Genomic DNA, 13,489 nt, shown 5'->3' with positions numbered 1-13,489 from the left:
AAGACAATGATTAATGTGCTCTTTGAAATGTTGGCAAAGTTTTAAACCTGAGCGGAACTCCGAGAAACGTTGTCTGCAATGGCATCATTCAAATATACAAAATAAAGGGAAAATTCCGGAGTCCTACAAACCCTGGTGACTTCATCGAACTGAATGGTATCACAATGATCTCTACATAACCTAAATAGTTGTCAAAGAGGTCTTTCCTGAAATATTTAACAAGATATGAGATATCAAAATACCCACAGTTAATGAAGTAGGAAGCTATTGCTCCAACTAATTCACATGAATTTTAATGTATCTGAGAATAAATTTAAGCAAGTAATTTTCCAAACAAATAAAAAACACACATTTGAAAACTCAGCCATTATTTATCCATTAAAATACAAAAACATGTATTCATCAGGAGTCTTTATCATCACATCATTAGAATCGTTTTATGACCACTGGTGACTGAAAAACATTACTAGCAGCCAAAAGCCATCATTTTTGTACTCTGAACAGATATTACAATAAGTAATAATAAAAATTGGAGACAAGCACTGATCCATAACAATGAAAAGGGCGCATATACATCTTAAATCTAAATACAATGATATATGAGATTTACAGCTGTACTGGTCCCACATCTAACTTTTAACATAACATCAATTAACTTACTGTAAAATTCTCTACATCAAATGCATCAACATGAATAAAAATAAACATGGACCAGGAAAAAGTTTTGGAAGGGTGGCAACATGATAATTGGACCTCTTATTCAACTATGTAATTTATCTTAACACTTTTTTTCAGAAATGGCACACAACTAGCAAACCAGGAGCAAAAATTGACTTGAGTCATTTACATAGCATGGCAAGCTTACTAAAAATACTGAACATGGATATACTTGAATATAATTTTCAGCAACGATTTTTATTAACATGAGCACAATGTAAATAACATCCATAAATAACACCATGTGCTCCCTTAAAACAATTCATTTAAATTATAAAAACCAAATAATAACCTTTTATATTATATTAAAACAATTATTGAACACACTCACACAACAGCTGCCTTGGCATAAAACACCTCACAACAATTGCACCGCACATCACCCCTTTGTGATAAGTTGTTATTAATATATGTCTCGGAGTATCAGTTTAACGAATATGCAAATTTTTCTCAACATTTACTTTATATCACTATGAGCATATGTGTAAGGTGAATCATTAAAATCACCAATAAGGCTAGTACTAAGATCTGACGCAAACAGACAAGACTAGGCAACACAAGAATTGGTGAGAGTGGCTCAAAAATAAAGCACCTAACAGTAGACTTATTGTATTTCATTTTCTCTGCTTACTTAGGCACCACCTGAAATTCACACATTAACTAAGGTATCAAATTTTTCTCATGATATAGTAAAAAGGGGCCTTTAACACAAGGGCTATGAAACTTTGGTAGTCATAAATATTTAGATTTACATTATGACACAATGATGCTGCCTAGCATCCACAAGCCACATGAGACAACTTCACTATGGAAACTTACATACCTCTGTTAAGAATTTCTGTTAAAAAAATAGAGACCATCGAGGCTACCAAAAAAACCTCTGCCCCATTTGAGTCACTACATAGGCCATCTACTTCAAATCTTCTTTTTTTGGGAAGGTTAACTATGTAGAAAACACAACCTGTACTTGATTTTAAGGAAGATAATATTTTTGCAACCACTACAAAAACGTCAAAATGCCACCTTTATCTACAGCAGTGAGAGCGGCTAGATAAAATTACCGCTCTCAATTAAAATATGTCCATTATAAGTCAATTTTAACGATAATAACATTGTTCTACTTTCAAGATATCACCTGTAAATTTTTTAAAAGTATTTTCATGCTTTCAAACTTCTTTTGCTTCACTGAATATAAATTCCAGTATGAATAAATATGGTTAAAGCAAACTACCAATCGACTTTGGATATCCTCACAAACTTTTCTAGTGGTCTTAGCTACACTTAAAAATCTATGTACTCCACCTTCCATTAACATCATTCCTTAAATATACGTACTAAAAGTTTATTTCTTACAAAATTTTTTAGAAGAGGTTATTTCCCAATTAGAGGCATTCTTTTAAATAGCAATAATACCATTTTTTTATTTTTCTAATACCAGTTTTGACTAGTTGAATAGTTGGAATAAATCAGCCTTGACTCTGTAAGTGTGAAAGAAGCCTAAATATTATTCAAGAAATACCTCATAATATTTCACTGTGTGAAAGTATTGCACAATACAAATCCTTAGACTTTTAAAAAATGCAAAAAAGGAACCCTTATGATTAGAAAAGGTTTTAAAATAACCCTTTGCCTGTTATAATTGGAGTAGGCACCTACTTTCTATCACTACTTTTATCACATTTAACAATGGCAAAATGCTTACTACAAGGCATACGCTGCTTGTCAAGTGTTTTTATGTGACTTGACACACCTAAAAACATCTAACAAGCAAATGATTGAGGCCAGCTTTGAAATAAACCTCTTAATTAATAATTGAGCATGTTACCTAAATACAATTAATAACCTGGAGGCTGACTCAAACAAAAAAATATTTCCTATATCCACAGATTCTGTGAAGCTTCTTAATATTCCAGTAAGTACCAAGCAAAAACCATAGTTTTGCTACACTACAGCTGCCGTATGCCTTTCCAAGTAAGGCTCAAGGTGTTACCTTGAGTACAATTTGGATAAAAATTTATCAAATGCAATACTCTTGAATATGTAATTTTAAAACAAATCTCAAGAATAAAGATGTCACTATGTACAAAATCTAATAGGCAATAAAACAACGTAACAACAACACTTAAGTCAATTACAACCTGCGAAAATTGGCTCATTTTCTCCAGTGCTGACTGGCTGATATGAAAGCATTCTTCCTTGAATTGTACCCAAGTTGTTTTCAGGAAGCAGCTTTGCAACTAGTGATGGGCGACAGTAACTCTCTTCATCACCCCCAATGTTTTTGTCTTCACAGACACATAGTATCAATGTGTCATTCATTACCTATAAAAAGTAAAATAATAAACTTAGCAAATTTAGACTATTTTAAATAAAAGTTTTTTGCCTGGTCATTTACCATATCCTTATATTCAATAAGTTGCATTAATAAATTAGTGGAAAAGGATTCAAATACAGTGGAAGCTCAGTTTAATGGGTGGTCATAATACCCAAAAAATTGCTTGCTCAGGTGCTCATTACATATGAAGATGAAGAATGAAGCCTCTAAATTCTTCTATTCTCCTTTAATTAGAGCTTTATTTGTATCAGAGTTAAATCAAAGAGGAGTAACATCAATGCTTGCCTTAACTTGCATATTTGTATCTAATTTTGCAAAAAAAATATTACAAAACAATTATCAGCGCTTCTTTTCAAAAACCATGTATCCATGTACTGCGCATTGCACAGTGTATAGTGATGTGATCACTCATTTTTGCATTATGACTGACGTTAAAAAATTTTGCTTTACGGAATAAGAAGTGAAAAACAAAATTAATTTCTAAGTGATGGAATGATATAGTGAGCATCACGGCCTGAATTAGAATATGTATAACATGGTGGCAGTCATGCCGAGGAGCAGGCTTGAAGTCCGTAGAGCATGGACAAGGTTTTCATACCATTCATAAGGTAGACGTGGCACATAATGCATTCTAACTAATAGTTCATTAACAGTATTGCTACATGACACATTATTTGTGGTGAGATCTCTGCCTAGCTCCGGCCAAGCATCAATCACCATGGCACAGCACCAATCAGATCGGTGCACGGCCTCAGCTAACTCTCCACACTGCCACCAATAGGTTGGTTTCCTATTATTTTTTTTGTTGCCTAAATTGAAAAATTTATTACTCCTGGAGTACGCATTTCAGGCTTTTAGATTTTTAAATGATGATATCTATTTTTTGCGACTAAACGAAAAGTAAAAAATTTCAAGCTCGCGAAAACGCGACGGCTAAGTATGAATGCTGGGAAAACCCCATTTGACGTCATTCTGGTTACCGCATCCGCCATGTGAGGTGACCTTGGGGCGAGGGTATGCGTGCCGCTGCGATGCAGGCTGCTAGCAGGTGGCAGAGTACCCTGCTAGCAGGTAGTGCTTGGTTTAAATAAGGATTATTAAGATCTTATCAATCGAAGGAAACTTTCCAACCATAGGCAGTTTTAATAGGTGATTATTACAGGGTTCCCACTCTACCTAAAGAATGAAATTCACGGTTTTTTCCAGGTTTTCACGTTTTTTTTCCAAGTTTTCACGGTTTTTTCAGGTTTTCACGGTCTCAATGTCGTCAAATATGTGGTCCGTTTATATGTCAAAAATAGGAAAATCACCGGCCGTATATTAACTAAAAATTAACGGACGCGACATACGCCGTGAATGTAAACGCAGCAATGAAAAGTGATATCTGTTCTGACGTCAACGTTTGGAAAATTCAGGGCCAACTAAAGGCCCAACCCAACCGCGCTCTTGCCCGGACGCCGAATACCATGGCCTCCTTTAATATGCAAATGCCCTTAGGACCTTCTTCCGTATGAACACCGGAAGTCCTTTTTTAATTCCTCACCGAGAGATTGTTTTTTGTGCACGTTGTTATTACCGCACAGTAACCAAATTTCCCTTGCCCAATCTTTCTGAGATCATGGAAAATATTTATTAAAATTGTTTATAGAACGTAATAAAACAAAATATGAATTTCATATCATTACAGTGGAACCTCGATCCATCGCTTTTCAGGGGGATGGGCGAAAAAAAAGACGAATGCGGGAAAATATCGATGCGGGAATGTTTGGATAGGTTTCCTATGTCCCAGGAAACGCAGGATTTTGGCGCGTAATTATGATATTTGTAAGAGGATTCAAAGAAGATTTTAGCCAATTACAGGAATAATAGTATCTTATCGAGACACTTAAGTCATGTAGTTGATTCGAATAATATCTCTTTCAAATATACTAACGGAACACGCCACCTCAATAAAAATGTTTGCTCTCCACTCGTCATTTACCCTGCTATTATGGATTTCTCTCTGATATAAAAATCCATCAAACGCCATTTCCAATACACGTATTCACGAGAGCAATGTGAATTTTGCGCCTAGAACAACCGCTTTCGCCGGCGAAGTGATTGGTTGTGAGACGGATCATATAGGCCAAAAATAGTCAATTATTTGTAATGTTCCTGTCTAATAAATATATTTTTCATGTAATTTAGGCCATGTGTAAAGCGTGAACATTGTTGCATTAATCGTCAGCGGCACGCCCGCCTGAGCCTCGGCTTCATCCCACTTCTTGTTTTTACCTGGTAGCTCGCTCTACCCCCACCCCTACCGTCATGTGCTAGCGAACAGCCCGAGCCGTTCTCCAATATTCACGCGCTTCTATTCCGAATGCTTTTCTTCACATTCAATTATTTTCAGTCCATCTTTTAAAGTACTCTCAAAGTCTTCTTCGGAAAAAACAAGTACTTTAAAAGTACTTGTTTTTTCGGAGGTCCGAAGACGGATAAAAATAAAACTAAAAAAAAATGAATCCTTACTTTATTAAACCCACACGAAAAACACTCGCTAGGTTGAAGTCAACCCACCCTGGAAACTACGGAACCATTTGTGCGAGGTGAAGTTCGGAACTGATGCTATCGCGTACGTCTTATGCAGAACATACTGCAGAGGGTGAAGCATAAACATGACTGTGGCATGAAATTTTTTGTTCTAAAGAGAAGGCAACTTACACATTCTTTTCTAATTATCGTGTAGTGCCAGATGAGTAGATGAATTTGGATTGTTAGTAGGGAGAAACAAAATATCTTGAGAAGATATCCCTTCCTCAGTAACTCTTACAACTGAGACTTATGTATAGTATAAGTCGTAAACTGATAATAACCTGATATCCCGTTTTCGGAAAAATGCCAAATTAATTGCCGAGAAGCTCAGCTACGAGGATATCGAGTTTCGCCAGAAATCATCATTGAATTTTTCCAACTATTTTCTTGTTTTAAATGCTTAAATAACGTTAGAAATACGTCGTGTTTGGTCTCATTCTTTTTTTAATCATGTGCACTTTACAAATATTTCAATCTAATTAAAGTATAATGCCAATTGCCGAAATTCATTGTTAGACACCTTTTGGGCTAGTAGGTGATTCATGCAGCAGTTGACCTCCAGAAACTGGGAAATTTGAAGCACGTAGGCTGAAAAAGGTCAGTGGGTGAGAAAAGGGGGGGGGGCGCGAAACATTTCTATTGTTCTCGTGTAAATTGATATTTTTTTCGAAGCTAAGGTCTTCGTAATACGATCCCTGCGCGAGCTGAGACCTTTTTTTTATTTCGGAGAAGAGGAAAGCTTCAGAGGGGGGAGGCGAGTTCTGAGTGGAGGGGGATAGCGGATCTTGGGAAATGCGCTAATGTCACTATCCCAAGGCACTCAGCTTCTCCCTATGGCAATTCAATCTCCTGGGGGTGTCTGTCTTTATTAGCCACAAACAACACGTGGTAAACACTTCGTCTCATTTCCGTCAAACGATGGATGCAGGAAAATTATACGACGGGACCGTGATCTTCAAATGATCAATGCGGGAAAACGATACTCCAGAGAACGATGGATGCGGGAAAAAATTATATTGCCTTTATGGAACTTTATATGGGACCAGGAACGGCGAACTATGAATGCGGGAAAACGATCAATGCGGGAACGATAGATCGGGGTTCCACTGTATAATGCACTTGGTTTTAAATATATAAAGACAAAATAAATACCTGCAGAAACACATTATTTTCACTTTTACTTTATTATTCACATAAATTCAAACGAGGTGAGTGTAGTCTATTGAGAGCTATTGCCATAAATTGAAAGCCTTTTTGCCATAGAAATGTTTCCTTAAGTAAAATTCCAATGGCAAATCATATTTCGAAGCATATGGCATGTGCCCTAATTTTGTGTGGGAACCGAACTTCGAGTAACTTGTCAGATAATTTTCGTAAATGGTTCATTCTGGGTCCATTAGAAATGCAAATTATTTCATTCGTCCTTTTTCGAATACAAATCCATCCCAAGCTATCACTGAAATTGAAATGCTTAGACAAAATAACAGACTTCCGCCATTAAAATGGAAAATATCGGTCAATGTGTCGTCATATAGTACGGACCAATCACGATAATACACTTCGAATATTCGTGTGTAGAGAAATGCGTAGACTAAGAGTCTGCGCGTGCCTGACCACGAAACAATTAAGACTAACATATCGAATTTGATCAGTCGATTGTAGTATTATTATCAATATTGAGATATTTTTAAGGTTTCATGGCGAAATTCACGGCTTTTTCCAGGTTTTTTCACGGTAGACGAAATTCACGGCTAATTCACGGTTTTAAGGTTTTCACGGTTGAGTGGGAATCCTGTTATTAAGACATGTTTCCCCTGAGCTCTGTGCCTCATTGGTAATCTCAGACCATGTAAAACTCCTATCTACTCGTATAGAAACTAGGTCCCTGGGACATCACGTGGAGTGGCATCGCATGAGCACCAATCTGGCCTTTTTAAATGCGGTTAAAATTGATCATTGCCATTCGTCTAAACTGGGATTTGTAAAACCAAATAATTTGTATATTATGAATCCACAATCGGTGGGTAATGAATCGCAATCAATGCCTTTCGTTTTCTTCGATGAAGGAAACTACCTTATTGATGACAGGCAGCCCTGCATGAAAACTGAGTGTTCGACCTGCATGATGCTACATTGGCCTCAATGTTCTATATTTTTCGCAAAGATCTCTGCTTGCAAGCCAGGTAGTCATTCACTTGAATTGTGCCTAGTGATTTAATAAGTTTAGTACATATACTGTATTACTGATGCTTACATATATTAACACATTCAATGAGGGCCCTATTTTCATGAACGTCATCAGAATCGGCTGATAAAATAAGAAAGAAATAGAGAGAGTGGTTTTTGCACCATAACTTCCGTTCAAATACTGCTATTTACAAATGGTGCACACGGGTCGAAAGAGGGAAGCTTGCTGAAGGCCATACACACAATCGGAAGACTCGGAAGTGGATATTAGTCACGTACGGAGGCGGAGAAAGGCCCCCGTCAGTCCGACCGGCAGACAGCTTTTCGGCTTGGACAGGACCACGTCAATTGACGTGCTCCACGCTGAATGTGTTAAGTGGCTGGCAAAATGAAAATCATACACTTTTTTCAGAATCATACTTCTGGTCACCGGTAAAATGGGTGACCCCGTTTACTTTCAAGTTAAAAAGATTTTCACTACTCCGAACGTCGTAATACCAAGGGCATACCATGGCATGGACTTCTTGGCCTCACTGTATCCATATTTTTATATACATTAATAATATGCCTTTCAGCAGCATACTGTCTCTCATGACTAGATGATTCTTGCTAAATACAGTATTCACTAAAATGAGCTTCCACTGTATTAACTGCATTTTCAAGAATGGGTAACCAAAAATAATGCATGTTTAAATAACAATTTAAGCTGGGAGTTAAGAACAGTTGGTCTAAGCACATACATATTGCACATAATTCTGTTAACAAGTAATTAAATATTCAGTAGTGATGGGTCGATTCCAAAATTTTATCGATTCCGATCCCGATTCCGATTCTGACATTTCGATTCCGATTCTACCGATACCGATTCCATCGATTCTGATGCCATAGGCTCCAAGAAAAATATCATTTAATTCCAGGCAACAAGAAAACCACTTTTAAAAATATTACTCTGTGAAAGAGTCAGTCGAAAAAAGCATCTTTCATATCATTACTATGTAATTAAAATATAATATAGCTAAATTTCAAAACAGAACATACCTGAAAAGTGGTGTTACATGATAGGTATTACTTTAGAATATTGGCACTCATAATATGTCGACTATATATATATACATATAAATTCAGAGGTAAGGAAAGAAAGGGATAGGAACATGGAACAGAAAAAGGACGAGGACAACGGTGCTGTGGTAGGTGGAAAAAAGCCAGAAATCAGAGGGTAAAAATGCGGCCTGACTGGGACTCGAACCCAAAACCTCCTGGTTGCCGGCAAGGTGCTCTACCAGTTGCGCTACCAGGACGCTTAGATTTACCATGATTATTACAAGGGAGAGCCCTGAGTACATAAATTTTCATAGCAGTAATAAAGATTACATACTACGTATATGAATCATGTAATATTTGCCCCTTTCAAATTCTCAAGCAGAAAAACCAATTATTCTACATGCTCAGCCAGCAGGTTTTGACGTCTCCATGTTACAGTGTTACTGCCTGCAGAAAATTGCCTTTTGCTACACATGTGTGTTATTGGGCTTAAGGTTAAGTACTTTCCTACCAAAATTGCAAGATTTCGGAGACTTTGGAATTTTTATTAAAAATTATATCAACGATTTTTTTGGATCTTGAATCTTCATGGAATACAAGTGGACGAAGTGAACAACTATAGAACTAAACTTTAGTTTTGTAGAGCCAAAAAAATGCTATACTTCTCACGTCATTTAATCAACCTTAAAATCTCTTTTTTTTTAAGTTCAAGAAAGAAACTAAACGCTACAAATGAATATCACATCGGACGGACGCAGTAATAAAAGAGGCTAAAAGAGCCTTGTGGTGTGAAAACTCCCCCTACCACGCGACTCACCTCGGCGAAGGTGGAAAGGGAAAAAGGGTATCGGTTGTTGCCTTTCACGAAAACAGTTCATTTTCCTCTCTCTTAAGCATGTTGACTTAATCTCTTAACTTTACTTCAAAACCCGAGCCATATTTCTTATGCGTGGGATGGTTCCGAAAAATATCCAATCCTTAGTATTTTCACTCGAGTAATGCGCTAAATGGTCTAGTCGATCTATACATAAACCTTTTTGACATCCTCAGTTTAGTGTTTTAAGTCAATGAAGACGATTATACATGCTTTAAATGACGATTTTCAAGACTAATGTTTTTAAAAACTTGAAAAATCGGCCTCAGTTACCGTGCCTTAAAGTTCCGCAGAGTGTAGCTCAGCCTTGACGCGCGATTGAAAAATCGCTCTTATTTCCTTGGTCGCAAACTTTTTTTTCAAGGTTTCTACTTAGTACTCTTTCGAAATCTCTACTTTATGTTGTGGTTCAAATTTTCCGAGTTATATTTTACGTAAACGAAAGATAATGTCTACTTTATGTCAAATTTCACGTGAAAAACGGGTCGGCCATTTTGCATTGTAAAACCAGACAGATGAGAGTCAAAATCTTCAAAAGTCATTAAAAGTACCGGCAAAGCACCAGATCAAAGGAATATTGCGTTTTTTATTCCACAAAACTCATACCAACGCAAAACCACTTGGATAAATTCAAAGATTTTTTGAGGAAAAACGATATCTCGCGTGGCATTGAAAAATTGGTCATGTTTGGGCCTCTGTATCTCACTAAAGGTTCGCATTTATGTAAAATGGCATATAAATCAATATTTGGTAATGATTAATGAGTATTTACGCTGAGTTTCAAGTCTCTATCCCCAAAAAGGTCATTTTGGACTTCATTCCAGCTTTTTCCGATTTCGGACCATTGTGCGCGGGGTAGGAAGACGATCGGCCGCCGCGGCTGGCGTAAAGGTATTCGGCGCCCACGTCGACAACTATAGTGTATTCGGCAAGCTGAAACTACCAGGCCAAGGCATTAGAATGGCTTATCGGCTTTAAAAACTGCATTATTACATGAGTTCATGATAGCGCTTCCTGTCGGCAGATTGCTGGACCTACTAGCCTCGAAAGCTCTGTAACCTTAACTACTCGACTCGACATTTGTAATGCTACTCGAAACGCTCGAGTCGAGTACCAACTACTCGATCGACTTGAATTTTCGAGTACTCGCACATCCCAAGAAGATATGTGTTTTGTTATTACGATTTCGTGGCGCGAAAATTCAAATGACTGTTAGAAACGCGGTCGTATATTTTGTTGTTTGAAGTACTACTGGAATCGGAATCGATTTTTCGCCTTGGAAAGTACTCGTTTTCGATTCCGGTTCTTGGCCGAGAATCGAGGAATCGAACCGACCCATCACTAATATTCAGTCAATCCAGCATCATTGGTTGTATTTCAACTGAGAAAGTCACAGTAATAAAGGATTTTTCCAGCCATGCAAACCGAACAGAGCAAACAGATGACAAGATGGTCAAAATTGAACATTCCCATTCATACAAATTACCATCCAATATTTAGCACAGCAGAAAAGCACCCATCCTCTGAATATTGATCATTGGTTATATATCATTGTCCGAACCTATATTCCAAACATATTTAAAGTCATCCATTAATAACTAGATATTGTTGTATCGTTAATACGGTAATTAAATGTCAATGCTATTCTCTACAAAAAAAAGTTAAAAGAAACAACATATTTACATATTAAAATAGAGATCTGGAAAGCACAGCTTCAATCAGCTGGCAAGTGCTCCACTCGGGAACTACTGTTGCCTTCTATTGCCCCAGCCCTGATCTCACTGTCCACCCTCCTCTCAAACAGAAAAGCACGAGTTGATTCAGACATCATTAAGCCAGACTCAGGGGAAGCACCATTCAAGTTGATATCTTCACAATAACATAGGAATAATGTATCAATGACCATCTGAAATGAAGTTTTAGCAGGATACACAGGTTAAAGCCACAGATAAACTAGAAAGTAAAAGCAAACAGGACCAGCAAATGCATTTGAGAAAGAATACATAGAGAAAAACACGGAAAAGCAGTAACACACACAGCCACATAAACACTTGTTATTGAACACTTAACATGGAAAATTGCATTAAGCGATGAGTACCAATTGTAAAGCCTGAATCACATCATTTTATCTGTCATTTTCTAGTGATCACTATCATGATCACTAGAGTGACTAGAGCGATTTCCTAGTGATCACTCGCAAATGATCATCACCGGCAATTGTTTTTCGCGATCACGATGAGGATTCCCATCGCTATTTTTCATCACTCGTCCTGTCGCTTTTTCCGTTGCTAAAATTGTTACCAAAACTCCATATCAGCCAATCGGAACGCATGCCCGTATGGAGCGGTTGCAGTGCAACGTTTGACAATTGTGGGAACGACATAGATAAACAAACACGCTGTATATTTTCGTTATGCGGGTCCCATGACAACGAGCTGTGATACTGATAGTGATGTGAAAGCCAATGACTATAGGGACCATGTGATTCAGAAAAATGATCACTAGAGCGATAACTTTTCCCATCGCGAAAAGCAATCGCTCCAGTGATCACTTTTTGCATAGAAAGAAAATGATCATGTGATTAAGGCCTAAGTAATTATTTGCTAAATCCACCATTCCAACATTTAAAAGATTTCATTCCTCAGAAGCATTCCTTAAAACCTTTCTTTCGAAGTGTATGTTTGAGTAGTGGATATCAACAAGGGAATCAATATGATATTGATATACTTCTTCAAAGAAATACAATATGCTCTTTGTGTATATAAAATTGCAGCATCATTTTCAGGTTTTAGGTTAACGTAATGCTCAGAAGTCGAAAATCCAGAGTTCTAATCTGTGGTTTGGACATAAAGTGCAGAATTGTCAGAAACAACTCTTATTAGTGGTTTGAAATTCAAAAGTAAATCCTCAAAAACATTCACAAAGCAATGAAAGTTTTTTTATAATTCAAAAACCTTAAAAAATCACATAAAAACTGACATTCTGCTTAAAATCACAAAAATTTTCTTTTGCAAAAATCACAGAGCTCTAATCATAAAGAATGAGCATCATGATCGTATTGCAAACCAGATACTATTCAAATTTAATGTGTTGTGCTATTTTTGCACTTTTTTAAAGTGGTGATAGTAAAAATCACATTTGACAAGTTGGAGGTGTCAAGAGGTTACAAGTAGGATTAAAAAGATGGCAATATTAGAAAAATCAATAAGATTCTGGTAGATATTCAAGTGATTCAAGGTTTCAAAAATATCCCAGCCCTAGTAAAGAAAGAGCAACTATAAATAATAGTGAATCATTGCCCGAAGAATTTTTAACTTTTTCAAAGTGACAAAATCTCCAAACAGTAGTCAACTATAATTATTAATGATGTCAAGAGTAAAAAGTTTACATTCTGTAATTTCAGAGAAAAGTTTAGATTATTACATTTTTGATATCACAAATATTTGAGCCTACAGTATACATGGACAGTGGCACTGACTCCATGGTGCCTGAGGGGGCCCGAGCCTCCTCAAAAATTCGTTATAGGTGTGAGGGAAAAATGTGTCAGGCTTGTCGATTTTCTCCGGAGTGTCCAGATATTGAGATTCGAGTTATCAGGGTTCTAATGTTGATCGTATGACTCTTCTAAAATGCTTAAAAAACTTAAAACTCATTACTTATAAAATTTCCAGGGGCAAAATCCCCGGTTTGGGCCCCCCCAATATTTTTTGTAAGTCGGCATCCCTGTACATGGATGATTTAAGCTAAAAGACTAACATAGA

At 36.9% G+C, this 13,489-nt stretch overlaps 1 protein-coding gene across 3 annotated transcripts in view; it reads right to left on the bottom strand.

Annotated features, from left to right (window-relative positions):
* Nucleotides 1-351: 351 nt before the first annotated feature.
* The window catches only part of LOC124172333 (choline transporter-like 1), a 56,564-nt gene continuing 43,426 nt past the window's right edge, over nucleotides 352-13,489 (bottom strand). For 2 of the 3 annotated variants that reach the window (XM_046551787.1, XM_046551779.1), the window contains exon 15: nucleotides 352-3,039. In XM_046551787.1, coding sequence (XP_046407743.1) covers nucleotides 2,845-3,039 — 195 coding nt within the window. In that variant the 3' untranslated portion in view covers nucleotides 352-2,844. Of the gene's footprint in view, nucleotides 3,040-11,411; nucleotides 11,635-13,489 lie in introns of all 3 variants that reach the window. The other variant, XM_046551795.1, reaches the window with a different exon arrangement.

The sequence above is a fragment of the Ischnura elegans genome, chromosome 1 (genome assembly GCF_921293095.1).
Source record: "Ischnura elegans chromosome 1, ioIscEleg1.1, whole genome shotgun sequence".
NCBI lineage: Eukaryota > Metazoa > Arthropoda > Insecta > Odonata > Coenagrionidae > Ischnura > Ischnura elegans.
The sequence above is the reverse complement of the archived record's forward strand: the minus strand, read 5'-3'. Positions and strand labels throughout refer to the sequence as shown.